Source organism: Dermacentor andersoni, chromosome 3 (genome assembly GCF_023375885.2).
Source record: "Dermacentor andersoni chromosome 3, qqDerAnde1_hic_scaffold, whole genome shotgun sequence".
Taxonomy (NCBI): domain Eukaryota; kingdom Metazoa; phylum Arthropoda; class Arachnida; order Ixodida; family Ixodidae; genus Dermacentor; species Dermacentor andersoni.
The window spans coordinates 105,809,696-105,824,105 of record NC_092816.1 but is presented as its reverse complement, the minus strand read 5'-3'; the positions used below and the strand labels follow the sequence as shown (position 1 = coordinate 105,824,105).

The 14,410-nt window shown below is 43.4% G+C and overlaps 1 protein-coding gene across 5 annotated transcripts in view; it reads left to right on the top strand.

The window, feature by feature from the left end:
• Vps13D (vacuolar protein sorting 13D) overlaps nucleotides 1–14,410 on the top strand; it is a 172,267-nt gene that overhangs the window by 56,420 nt on the left and 101,437 nt on the right. For all 5 annotated transcript variants that reach the window (XM_072287274.1, XM_055075303.2, XM_072287273.1 and 2 more), the window contains 6 exons: nucleotides 1,684–1,833; nucleotides 4,685–5,237; nucleotides 6,350–6,830; nucleotides 10,146–10,298; nucleotides 11,144–11,386; nucleotides 12,519–12,777. In XM_072287274.1, coding sequence (XP_072143375.1) covers nucleotides 1,684–1,833; nucleotides 4,685–5,237; nucleotides 6,350–6,830; nucleotides 10,146–10,298; nucleotides 11,144–11,386; nucleotides 12,519–12,777 — 1,839 coding nt within the window. The remainder of the gene's footprint in view (nucleotides 1–1,683; nucleotides 1,834–4,684; nucleotides 5,238–6,349; nucleotides 6,831–10,145; nucleotides 10,299–11,143; nucleotides 11,387–12,518; nucleotides 12,778–14,410) is intronic.

Sequence of the window (14,410 nt, the reverse complement as noted above, 5' to 3'; positions counted from 1 at the left end):
ACGACGTACCCCATATTGTCAATGTATCGGAACGTCTGAAATTTCGGACACAAGAACCCTTCTCTGTCCTATTTCCCGGTATTTTTGCCGTGACCACAGGGTCGAAATGGCATTAATCAAAGCCACCACCGCTGCCGTTTTGATTACCTCGCCGCCTCGAACCGGTGCTCTCGCACGCAGATCCGCTGGCAGCCATAGCCACCACTGCGGCAACGCTAGACCTAGCTGCTTTGACGTTCGCTATTAAGCTTCTTGCCGTTGGGTGCCGTGTTTTTCATTGAAAGAATTCGCTGCTGTCTGCAATGGCACCGACTGCGCCTTTGTGGTCCTCTCGATTGGCTTCAAAGCTCGAAAAACACAGTGCGTTGGATAACGCCGGTTCCTGAAAGTCAGCTTCGCCTCAATACAGAAGTGTTAAACGTGGTGAAGCATACGCAAAAGTATTATGGTGAAGCATTACAAGCGTGGGAAGGGGCAATTGTCACGGGTCACATTATGTATTCCTTCAATATATACGCGTGCATTCGGGATCTCCTCTTACAGTACGAGCACCGATATGCCTAATACGTGTACGGACAGGCCTTCAGAGCGTTTTCGAATGTGCCTGAGGTGGTTTCAGCCCTTAAGGGCAGTAAAGGACATGCATTTATTTTTTCCAACTGGCCGATGTTTCAGACGTTTTCGCAGCCCCTAGGGTGTACGAAAAATTGTACGTGGACCAAGAAGGTGCTTCAAATGGTCCGTGGGGCGGACGAGTGGTGGAAGGAGGACAAGAACAGAAAGAACCTATGCATTGAGGAATGAACAGGAAAAGAAGCATGCTGCCACCGTTTTGAAGGAGCTTGAGCTCAAGAAAAAAAGAAGTGTTGGCTGATGTCGGGATGCAGGTGTCCATCATCCAAACCAAAATAAACTCTTTAAAGCAATGAAACACAACACTGAGGGGTCCTGCGCGGGCTGAGAGTATGTCAGGACGGTTGAGGCTGACTTACTAGCTCTTGAGAGAGAATCTCAATAGTGACAAAGTTCAGGCCTCGCACCACTCAGCTTGCTATCACTTCATAGAAATAGTTCATATTCGAAAATATTTGCTTCTTTATGCATCTCCTTTTTATTCGTATTTGAGGATGCCTGACTCTATTTGCAATTTTTTTGAAGACATTTTATTTGCTGTGCATTTTACTAACCCTTGCTTTCTATTCTCTTTTTGAATAACATAAACACTACTCCTTAGTATTCAAACTGGATTAAGTCATTTTTTTAATTTTTTTATATGCTTACTAGAGAGTGACAGCATTGGGCGACGTGGTTACAGCCCGTCTTGACATAAAACATAGTTCTGCGTAACTCAGGGAATTTTGCAAAGGCACTCAGTGAAAACCTGGAAAACTCAGGGAATTTGGAAATGTCAACTTGGCAGACACCCTGGTTTGGCTTAACTGAGTTAGCAGTTCTTGTTAAGGGGATTTTTGTGGCAATGGGTCTACGATAAACGAACCAAATGGTCGCACATCCTCCCTTATATATGAAAATTTGGCTTGAGTCGATTTGTCTTAACCATAGTCTGCTGTATATGGCTCGTCTATGCGCACATTGTGTTTCTGCTTGTGTTATCACATGCTGTAGCTGCTCGCTAATATCCTTCTTTCTTTTCTTTTCTTTCTGGTTGCCTTGTGCAGGCAGCACCAAGCCAGATCAGCAGCTTGCAGCTGACATTCGACTTTCATCGTTTCAATGTGCTGCTGTTGCGTGCTGTGAGTAAGAAGGGCAGTGTGTCGGGTCAGAAGGTGGCCACGGCGACTGTCAGTGGGGCGAGGATACAGGCGTCTATAGGTAAGAGCATATTTGGATGTGCAGGCTGGGTTGATGCTGGGACTTTGCTGACTGAGTTATTAAGTAATCAACTGTGTCTGCCTTGCATGAGTTCTTAAACATGGTTTTTCTAGGCACGCCTGTGTATTCGTTGAACCGTTTGCTAAGCTTGTCCTGGCTTGTAGCTGCGTTTTGCTAAATGTTGGAAAAATATATTCGCAAGGGAAAATGTCAGATTCCTGTGCTTCAGTTGAACTCTAATGTCAGCCTATGCATGTACTGGACATCTTGCTGCTTTCATAATGCAAACATGATTAATGGGAGTTTTGTTCTCTTTGTTTGCAAGTAGTGGAAAGTATAAACAGACACCTTTTTGCGTGTCAGTGCAGTAGGAACTCAAAGTAGACATTAGTTTGCCGAGCTGTTTTATTTGGCAGTTTTCCTTTGAAGGAAATTGCATGTGTTATAGCTTATAAAGCATTGTGAGCAAATGAATGGACCTTATTGCAAACATAAATGTTTTCATTGTGTGTATATGCATGAATGCATATTCAGTATTGTTTTGCTCTATGTTAATTTTCTATAGTGGTTTCACATAACTCATACACCTGAATCCACTCATAACTATATTGGTTTTAACAATATATCGGATGTAACGATGTGAAGAATGAGCATGATGAACTTTTGTGTGTGCTCTATGGTAGAATAAACCACTTACAACAATGTTTCCATGCCGCTTTATTGGTCATAAAAATTAACTCTGGCTGCTGGGTGTCTGTCCTGAAAGAAAAAAGAATGTGAAATCATGGAAAAGAAAAAAAGACATACGAGCCGCCACCCCTGGCAACTAGCCAGCCTCGCACATCTCTCTCCTGTCTCCCTTCCACCTTCTGAAACACGAGTCGACAGCGCAGATGACGAGAGTCAGCGAGGATGGCCGGTCGGCAAGGATGGCCAGTTGGCGAGGACGGCTGGTTGACGAGGACGGCCAGTTGGCACAGTCAACTCGTATTTCATAGGGGCGGAAGGAAGACTGGAGAGGCATGCGAAGCGGCTAATGTGAGGTGGGGGGAGGGGGGCTCACATGTTTTTCCTTTTTCTTTTCCATGGTTTCACATTCCTTTTTCTTTCAATAACACGGCATGGGAACATTGTAATAAGTGGTTTATTTTACTATACACCCTTTTATGACATGTCCATTGCTTGCCTCAGCCGTCTCCGTTGCCTCCGTGTTTACAATGGATGTGCATGAGGCCGGTATGGCTCAGTAAACCTTTGTTCCGGTAGATGTTGTAGACAGTGATTGGGTGCATGATATGAAGCTTTAGCCACAGCTTTGGAAGACATGGTAGCACTTTCGGAGCTCATTACGGCTTGTTCAAACGGTGCGAGCAGCATATATGGTGCTTGTTCTAAAAGCGGGGCTAGAAATGTTTGCCAAGCTGTCCGAACTTTCCGCTTACAAATTAAAACGGGGCCAGTTTGTTTTGCTCTTTATTCTTTATCTGGCAAACACATTGAAGCAGCAGCTTGTCATGTTTCTGACTCAATGAAGTTCCTCTGTGCAGTCACTGTAGGATTGTTTTTCTGCCTAATCACTCGTGGGTGCGTTTAGTTGTGATAGATTTATTCTGTTGTTGTTTACTTGGTGTGCACAAGGCTTGGAACGTAGATGTTATGTACTGTACTTTGTAATAGCTTGTAGCAATGATGTATTATCGCCAGTCACTCTCTTACTTTGTAGACCATTCATTCAGCTTCGAAAATTTGTTGGTTGTCGCGGTGTAGTCGCCATGACCCATGCTTTGGCGCATGGATTGAAGTGCACACCCATTCACTTATTCTTGATACGCTGGCGTTAGAGTGGGCGTAAGTTTTCACGTAATTTGAGGTGGGTATGTGCAGATTGTCTGCGAGAAACGTACTACTGTATTCGAGGAAGCGGCGCCACTCCATTTGTCACTGCGTAACAAGCGGTGTTCACTCTTGCTGATGTTCCAGTGTGGTGGAAGTCCTTTCTTTTGAGGTTAGCGACCCACCGCTGCCGGATGATTGAATTTTTTTTTTATCCTCGAGGAAAGCTGTGCATCGTGAAGACGGGGCAACACATGCAGTCCTTATGTTAGCAGTGGTTCGTGGACTTGGTCACGCAGATTCATTCCATTACTTAATATGCCAGTCACTATTTTTTCAGCCAACTACTGCACACGTCCTCCTTCTCTGTTTCATGCTTTGCAGCATGAATGGAGCGAAGTGTGTTACGAACACCCAGTTGGATTTCTGATAGCTGGGCACACTATAGCAGGGCAAAAGTGGTAATGGTTTCATATTTGTAAGCTTTTGCTGAGGCAGTGTGAGGCGCGCTGCCAACAGTGCTATTTCATTCCTCTAAAGAAAACTGCTCCACAAAAAGAGTCTATAGACACATGGTGCAGTGGCTGGTTATTGTTACATCCAAGTATTGTTAAAAGCGGTAATGTTATGAGTGGGCTTGATTGTATTACTTTCTGTCATAGTAAATTGTTTTGATGTCAGTCCTCTCTGTTTATTTCATGCAACCTGGTTAAACAACTATTGTTTGTAACAATGGAATTTCCTTGGCACTTGAATATTGTTATAAGCAGGTTCCACTGTATTCTAAAACAACTTTGAGGGCTATGAGAACATGCTATACTTTAGGGTAATTGGGCTTATGGGACCTTAACCTGGAGAACAGTGTCTGTGCGCTGCTTCAATTGTTTGGTGTCAGTTACGAATGAGTCACTGTCGTAACATTCAGATTGGGATACCATCTCGCACAACAAGCTTTTATAAGGATATAGCTAATAAAAAGAGTTGTGCTGTGTCCTTCTTTTTCTTCCTGCATTTCCAGGATCATCACTTGAGATTCAGGGAACTTTGGGTGGCCTTCAGGTGTGTGACCTAATTTCCGAGAAGACTCTGCACAGGAGAATCGTTAGCATGGGCAGTGACCCGCACCTCGGGCAAGACCTGCATGACCTATTGGGCAAGCGTCATCACACAGAACTGTACCGTTCTCTTCCGCCGGCCAGCGACTCCGCGAATGCCGAGAAAGCCTTCGAGTTCACAATCAAGCGTTACGGGGCTCAGAGCAAACAGACGGAGTCCGAGTGTCTGGAGGTTGTCGCGCGCATGGCGTCCGTCTGCTACACACACTCGCCCCTGCTGCTGCACGAGCTGGCATCCTGTGCAGTCGAGTTCAAGCACTGCGTCTCTATGCTCGCCCAGTCCATCAAGAACGCTGCCACTGAGGTGGCATTGGGCATTGTGAACCTACCTGCACAGAGCATGGCATTCTCGTTCCATGTTTGCCCACCAGACAGTGTAATGCCACCCACTCTGCAACGGGAGATTTCACTGAACGAGCCATCTGATGTCCAGGCTGCGCTGCCACTGGATGTAAAGTGAGTCGAAGAAATTCTTGTTGTGAGCACAGTTTAGTTGGAATGGGCACTAGTGCCTTTTTTTTTTGTAATTTCTATATCTAAGATTGGGAGTTGTCCTGTTAGCTTGCCTAAGTGGGACTAGAGTCCTCAATTTATATTGTTATTATATTGTGTGAGGGTGAAGTTGGTGGAATGTTTTCAGTGGTCACCTTGTACAAAACGGGCCTATCATAATTGTGAAGCTGAACGCAGCGAAAGTTTTCAATAGTCGCCTTGCAAAAATGGATGGGTCTTTGTTGTTTCTCAATAGCTAGGCAATTTAATTAACCGGATGCTGTTGTGGCAATATCTCTGTAGCACGTACAGAATTTTGTGCTCTAAACAAAGTTAACGAGATGTCAGAGAAAAAAATCCAGTTTTGGAACTCGTACGTTCTGCAGACAGTTGCAACTAAATTCGGTCTGTAGGTTTTACTATTTCTCTGAACTTTAAATTGTCTAGTGAAGCAACAGATGAAACAAATAACTGCTGTAGCCTTGAATAATTCTCAGTCACCTGTCATGGTGAGTGACGTTTTAGCAATGCAAGTTACATAAGCGTACATGTACATGTGACCTCGACTGTCTGGTTGCGAGCCTGGCTCTTTCAAGAAGCAGAGTGCGCAGTGATGTAATACCTTGCAGACACAATCATCAGCATGCATTGTATACAGTGCATTTGTCTGATTAAAATGGCAAAACCTGGTGAAGGGCCCTTTAACTGCCTTTATGTTCTCCTGCACATGGTGCTGAATATTTCTGATTGGAAGCACCTTGAAACTGCAAGCTTAATTCACTTTCCTTCCTTATGCTTCGATGTTTGTTCCTTACAGCTTGTGTTAGAATTAAGTCACCAGGTATGTATGTGTCTTGTTGTTCAGGATAAGTCTGACGATGGCTGTACCTAAAACAAAATTTTAAGACTTCAAGCACTTTCTATGTTTCTGTGTAAAAACTTCATAGTTGATACCACTGAGTGCACTTTATTGTTTTTTTTTTTCACTTCATAAGCAAAGGTTAGGATTGCACATGACAGTTTGCTTCATATTATGGGACGACTCAGTAAATTCTCCATCACTGCTTTTCTTGCAGGCTTGACATCCTCTTGCAGACACCAGTGATCGTGCTTCCTTGCAGTCCCTCCAGCCGTGATGTGCTAGTTGCTCACTTGGGTCGCATCTCACTACAGAACACAAACTCATCTATGCTACAGTCAGCGCAATTTGAATTCAACTCGTGCGACCCTCATAAGGCAGGCCTGTTCTTTGTGCAGTTCAGAGACATGAACCTTTACTCGTTGAACATTGATGAGAACCTTGCGGCAGCGTCGGGGAAGATTGGTGCTACCGGCAACTTGCCACCAGCTGATTCACTGCCAGTTGTGGACCTGTACAGCTGTAGGGCTCATGGCCGTCCCATTCTACACGACACCATAATAGAGTTCACAGTTCAGTACAAGCAGCCGCTGGAGGAACTGGAAGTCGGCTGGTTCAATGATGGCTCAACGTGGCTGGGAGACCAAGGAAACCAGGGCAGCACCTCAGCGCAGTTGAAGACACAGCCTACCCTAGAGGTAATGGAAAAGCAGCCTTTTATTCCACTCCCGGGATTTTAGAAACTAAGTCTGTATTATTATTATTATTATTATTATTATTATTATTATTATTATTATTATTATTATTATTATTATGATTATTATTATTATTATTATTATTATTACACTTGAATCTTGATATAACAAACACAGGTACAGTAATACCTCGTTAATACGTAGTTGGCAGGGAACGTGGACCATGTACGCATGAATCGATGTACTATTTAACCGACAATGGCAGATGAGAGGCTATAAACTTACCGGCCAAAAAACGCATTAATTCTCACTCAAACACACATGTAAACAAGTTTTATTTGCAAGCAGGCAGCAAAAAAATCTGCGATTTCTACTGGCCGTCCTGGCGGCCTTGCAGCGGCGACGGCATCCTCAAACTCTGCTAGGCTGCAGGCCAGTTTCTCCATTGGGCCCCACTTCTCTGCAAATGCCCTCACGATAGGCCACGCACTAGCCCCGTCAGATACGGAAGGGCCATCATCCACATTGTCATCCATGATGATGACGAGGAAGAGCAAGAAGCCATGAGAACAGGAAACATGTCATGGCTAGCACGTTTTTATGTATCGATTGGTGGCGACTCCAGTTTGGGAAAGGTCTGTGTGCCGCAGTTTCGCTATTTATGGTCTGCGCGCACGTCATTTTGCCAGTTCCACGCTTCTTTGTGCCGAAAAATGTAAATATTACGCACTAACCATTTGGCATATGTTAAGTGACGACGGCTTATGCGGTCAGCCAATACATTAGGTTCAATGGCGAAAGGGCAGGGGATTATTGCGACTATATTTAAACCGGAATTACTTATGAAGCGGGTATGTATTGATGAGGTTTTACTGCAGAATTAACTATCGGATATGATGAAGTAAATGTACAATTTGGTTGGTTGTGCTTTATTTTAATGGAGCTGCTATAACAACATAGAAAATGCAGCATCTGACATGGCATTGGTTATGGTGATGCAAATGTTTCTTTGCATGTGCTTTAAAATGTATTGTGGTAGCAAAAATGTCACATAGTTGCCGTTTTTTCTGACGCCTGATTTATTGGAACTGCACGATTATTTGGACTTCTCTGCAGCACTGCCAATTACCCCTAGCAACAATGTGTAACGGCAATGACCAAAATTTCGGATGCCACGCATTGCTACCGGCATGAACAGTACGCGCAATGCTGTATACATGGCAGCCATGAACAAAGTTGCCACCATGTCGATTGACACAAAACCCCAACTTTAGTTGCTGACTCCCAACGAAGTGGCGCTGGTTATGCCCAGCGGCCTAAGCTATGCAGCCGGCGAAGTCGCTGGTGACAAGTCGTCACGGGAAGCTTACCGTCAACATGTTTGCACTGGTAAACCTTATTGGGGATCAAGCGGGCAATCAGATGCATAGGCTCAACTGACGGCACTGCCATGTACATGTGGTCTCCTCGGTGTCAGAAAAATCTGTTGACAGCGGTGTTCGGCAATGGCACCTTGAAATGACACATACATTTTGACTAGCGGCTCTACCTGGTTGGACTGCATCAACAAGCCAATGTGCTGATCTTCTGTGATAACATGGAAGGTGCGTATGTGTTCCTCTCTGCCGACAACCAGCAGTTGGCTTGTTGGGGTCCCAGCCTCGATGGGTGTGCACCCTCTTCCGTTGTCTCGACAACCTGAGCCAGCGCTATCCAATTGTGCCCTCATCTGGTCCTCTGTTTGTTTGTCTTTCTATTTTCTCTGATGTGGGGTGCGTGATGGCAGGCTTTGGCCGAAGGATAGGTGGCCACTGTGGACTACGTTCTTTGTTCTTTGCTTTCCATGTCGCGGCGCTCTGTTAGCGACCACTAGTGACCATTTGGTCATGCTGTATAATAATTACGAATTAGGTTCCGATTTGGTTGTTATTGCTAACATTTGTGTTGTATCGAAATCTAGAATTATGAATGTTGTTTGTTCTTCCCAGAGAGCTTTGCCTAGGGTCTCCCTTGTTGCATGCGTGGTCTTGCCATCCCCTGGCTGGGACTGGCGGGTTGTGTGCGCACAGCCAGTCGTCATGGTCTTTCGTGGTGGTCGTTCGGCGCGCTATGAGAACGTGCGCGCTGTGAGTGGTGCATGTGATCACAATGTCTTGCAGCAAATGGGGCCAGGCACACGAGGTTCAGTGGTGCAGAAGAGAGGGAAATGAAGAGGGAGAAAATTGGAGGGGAAAGGGACAGCAAGGTGCTTATTTTGATAGTAATGACCAGGCAGTGCCTGCACTGTTGCACCAAAGGCGGCCACTTGTGATGTGCCGTCAGCTGTGCCTTGTTTGACTCTGTGAACCTTGACAGTGAGTCGTTACTCTGCACTCTGATGGCAAGTAGTGAGTGACATACACCTGAAGAGCAGTGTTATTGGCAGCAATGAAGAGAGTTGTAAGAATGCTGTCAAGTACTCTATGGACTTGTGTGACAGAGGAGAAGCATGACTACATGCTGCAAAAGTTGTCTTCCCTGAGACAAATGTGGGCTTAGGTACATCCATGATCTGTGTGGCATGCTTTTAAGTTTATATGGCTGCTGATAATGTAAGGCTAATTAGCCAAACAAGGTGACTGAACATGCAGATACTTTCTTAACTTTGTTTTGTATTAATCTGCTAATAACCTGATCAATTCTCATATTCTGGTCTGAGTTGATTGAAAAGACTTTGACTCTGTAAAACTGGCTCATGCTAGTTTAGAAAGCTTATCAGAGAACCCACTGATTATAGTACTATGCAATGCATTTCATTTACAGCTAGCTGTAAAATGTGTTCTTGTGGAGTACCTTGAGGACAACCCTGAATTCAAACACCATTAGTTGATCTGCTAAACTAAGAGAGAGCTAAGCTCTGAGGAGCCCAGAGGGCCAAGCAGATGGCATAGAGACATATGTGTTCATGATCAAGTTTCACTAGAATGAGCATTTTATGCATCTAACCAACAAGACAGGGAGCAGTGACATATTAGTAGAAATCATTCATAGTGGGCTCTTTGCAAAAAATGCAGCCGCTGCAAACAATTTTCGATACTTCACATCAACGCTTTGTCTGATCGGTTGTTATTTTATTGCACACATGCAGTTTGCTTGTGGTACAACATAGCATGGCTTAAAGGAGGTTACTGAGGTAGACTATTTGTATGGATTTCTTGTGTTGTTTTATTATGGCTTACACCGTAAGTATTATGGCAGTCAAGTATTATGGCTTGCACACTGTGCAGTGCTACGGGGACCTACTTTGCTTAACAAGTTGTGTTGTTTTCTTTTCTCCAGGTCTCTGGAACTGTTATAAATGTTCTAAAGTTTGCAGTGACAAAGTATCAGTACGAGCTACTACTGCAGTCAACCAAGAACATAACATATTGCAAGGATATTGGTGCTGAAGAAGAGGACATGGCAGAATCACTTCATATCTCCTCATCTTGGGTACTGACTATGCTTCCTTCTATATATTGTAGGATAGCCCACTAAGCTGCTCTGACTTTTTAGGCTACATTGTTAACAACAGTGACAAAGCTTCAGATTTACAGGCTTATGTGTACCAAGTTAGGCTACTTGGTTCATGATTAACTTGTGGGATAGTACAAAAGATGATATGCAGGAACTTGCAAAAGAAAAAAAAGAAAAAAAGCTGGATGCGTTGCATGTGTCTCATCTTGCTGCAGAATTCATGCTGTCCCACGTGTTGTCTGATGTGCCCATCACTGGGCAGGACGAGGATGTTGAAGTCATGTTTACATCTGACCACTGCACAAAGCTTTTAGTTAACTTGCGGCAATGAGTTGTCTCATTATTGTTCCGTGTTCCTGTGCTCAACGCACCACTTCTACTCCAGAAAACGGAGCGCAACAATGCCCATGGACTCAAATAATCACTGTGCTTCACTAATCCTTCACTCCTTCACTAATCCTAAGAGGAACGTCATTAAAGCACTGGAGTGGTGATGTGTTCCTCAGGCAACTTCTCACTGGTGGAACCTTTGAGAAGCATTATGAAAACGCATTGCCTACTTCACATCGAGGGCTAGTGTTGCCCGGTGATGTTTTTGAGTTGAGGCTCACTTGTGAATAAAGGGGTGCCTTCAGTTGCATTGTAGATGCAAAGTGCAGCTTACAACTTGGCTGCAATTAAAGGTTGTCTGTTTTGACAAAACTGTGACTGAACTGTTGCTTGGCTTTCTTTCTTCTGTGGGCCACATGTAGCCACATTCCAAATTCTTGGCTAAACAGTTTGTTTTTAATTGATAAACTGGTGCATGTCTTCATGTACAGGATGAATTGGCAGCAAAGGAATCGCATTATGAACATGAAAGGCCGCAGCAGAGCCTTGTCAACGTTGTTGAAGATGGCTCAAAGCACATGGCATTCAACTACCACGTCAACTTCATGCTGCCAGAGCTCGTAATCAACATCTGCTCGGACTTGTGCAATGACAAGCAGGACCTTGTTGCTTTGTCCTTTCAAGAATTTGTTGTGAATTACGAGCAAGACAATCCATACGAGACTTTGGTTCAGGTGAGTTAGTGTTGCTGCAGTGTCACTTGGCCCTTCTGCAAATGCATTATACCTGCTCACCTTTCTAAACCAAGAATCCTGGTACAAGGTACTGTTATTAAAATTGTTATTGTTACTGTTGCTGTACGATCAAAACTGTTATTATTGAAAACTGTTATTGAGCTTTAATAAAAATGCAGGTAGATGACACCTTATCATTTTGTAGCTTTGGCAACCCATACTCAAGGACAGTTTACAAGGAATACCCACATATAGGGTCTTCTGAGAAGCTTTCGCTGCTTTGTATGTACTTCTTTAAATAAAAAAAGATGTAACTAATTATAAAGACACATTGGCTTGCATTTTTATGCTTCTGATTACTTATTTATTTTGTTAGACACTCATTAGAGTTGTTAACACTTACTTTTGCATAAAAACTTACCTTCTTTTACTTGTTAGGCCACTTACTTTTGCTTTGCCAATTGCTGGAATCTTTGAAAACAAGTGCCAAACCAAGTTTCACCCATTCTCCTTCATTGTTAATTGCAATACGGTAAAGCACATGGACTCTGTGTGCGCGAGGACAAATTTTAATGATGCGTTGCCTTGTTTCTCCTGATTTCGACATCGAATTTAACGGCAACACTAAATGACAAAGCTTGTATGCTTCTGTGCTTCTATGCTATGCAAAACAAAACAAAACTGTGCCCAGGAAGATAGTTACGCCTTGGCTCAAGCAGAAATTTGGTTTGAGCTAGTTCGTGCATCGTTCCTGAAAAAGTAAATGGTGCAAAACAGTTGGGGACGGAGGAACACATACAACAGGATGATTTGGACATCGAGGCATTGGCAGTATGATTAATTATTGCAAAGTTTATGTCATGTTTGTTTAATTTGGCCATTGTGATATTTGATCACTGCTTATAACATTTTTTTCTTGAAAACTGCAAACATGGTTACCCTAAAGATTAGTGCAATGCCAGCAATGTGTTTCCCTTTACTGCAAACCAGCCTGGGCTAGTTTAATTAGTGACATTTGGAATCTGTGATGTAAGATAATAAAGTGCAGTGTAGAGTGTGAGATATATTTACTAAGCATTAATAAAAAAATAACATTTATATTATGCTACAATATGACACATTTCATTTGCAGCTGTCTCTAAAAGGCGTTATCATGGAGGACCTTGTTGAGAGCCCCGAATCTAGCCACCGTTACTTGATTCGCTCGACTAACCCTGAGAACGAAGCAGGGGACTCCAAAGACGTTCGGCCGCCCAAATCGGATTTCATCTCGTTTTCCTGTCCGGACATGACGTACCACATTCCGACTATACCAGCCCACCCATCTCTTCCCGACAGGCTCTGTACTCAGAATGTCTTCCAGGCACATCTGAAGAAGAATAAACCCACAGGTAACTTAGGGTTTATAGGTAATGCCCTCATTCTATGTCTGTTTCTCGTCCGTCCTCGTGCAAAACGTGCACTTGTTTAAACTTACACATAGTTTTGAAAGCTTCTAGAAAGTGTCAAGACATGGCAAGTACAGAAACTACGTGTTGTGAGCACTACATTGCCATACTGGTGGAGTCTCACTTGCCACAATGGCCCAGTGGCTGTTGCGTTTTGGCACAGAGTGGCAGGCCATTGATTTCATTCTTCGATGCGGCAGCGACATTCTGATGAGGGTGGAATGAAAACATGCTTATGTGCTTAGATATAGGTGTGCATTATAGAACAGCATGTAATGGAAGTTCATTCGGAGCCATCGACTGCAGCATTTGTCGTAGCCCCTGTGTTGCCTTGTGATGCTAAAATCAATAAATCGATCAGTCAACATTCTTCATTATGTCAGAATGCATTGTTGCTACAATATGAAGGCACAAGGGACTAGGCACAGCAGACCAGTAAGTGCTGTGTGTTAACTAAAAGTTACCGTGTAAACAAGCTGTGCACAAGTGTTCAAAACTGTGTGAAGTTTAATGCATAGTAATGAAATGTGTCATGTTAAGGACAGCTAAGACTTGTGTGTAAAAGTTCAAGTTGGTGTTCTCGTGTCTTCTCTGCCCAGTTCCTTATGCCATGTTACTGTAACAGTAATGCACTTTTAATTGATGCATCAGCTAACCTGCATGCCTTGTATTTCACAACACCACACTGTTGCCTCATGGCAGGACAACGAAGTGAGCTGCTTTTGCTACCCACTGTGGTAGCACTCTACCAGTACATGTCATTGCAGAGTAGCGAGCAGTAGCCTCCATTGCCTGGCCAAAATTGCCACTTTGGCAACACTTTTATGTGATTGAGTTGCTTTTCTTTAGACGTGGCCTAGAGAACATTAGGCTCCTCGTTGCTGGGCTGGTTGGTACTTATCGTACTGATAAATAATAATGAGTGCAAAAGGAAGACGTTCAACGAGCATTTATCCTGTTTACTTTGGTCTTCGTATTCATTTCGTTCTCTTTATCTTTACTAGAACATTGGTTTGCCTGAAGTATTCTGGAGCTCTCCACTTCAATGAATATTTGCTTGTGTCGTGCTTTAGAATATAAATCTCAATTTTTATTCTTATCTGTATCTGCTTATCTGCATGAGCTGGGTATTTTTTTGTCTGCGCACTGTATTGAAACATAAATATATTGAAAATCTCCATTTTACATGCTCTGGATACGAAAAAGCTCAAGACTACCTTTCTTTTTCTTATGCTCATCATTCTAGGAGTGCGTGCATAGAATGACGGGATGTCTTGCATTGTTTTAAGTTTTTTGCAAACGACAATATAGTAGTTTTTATTTCAATACATTGAGTAAAATGAGGCTCAACTTGTAAAAAACTGCATGTGAAGGTAGAGCATGAGAGAAGTAGAAAGGGGACTGGTGAGGCAGGCAGCTTAGCCATTGTTCTTTCAGCCGTGTCATATGCAGATTTCCAATTGTACAGCCAGCTAAAATTTGACTACTTAAGATTACTGCAATTCACGTATCCATGTAAAGGATGAGTAGTACACTCTTGATATGCATCCACATGAAAGAAAACAACAAAGTTCAC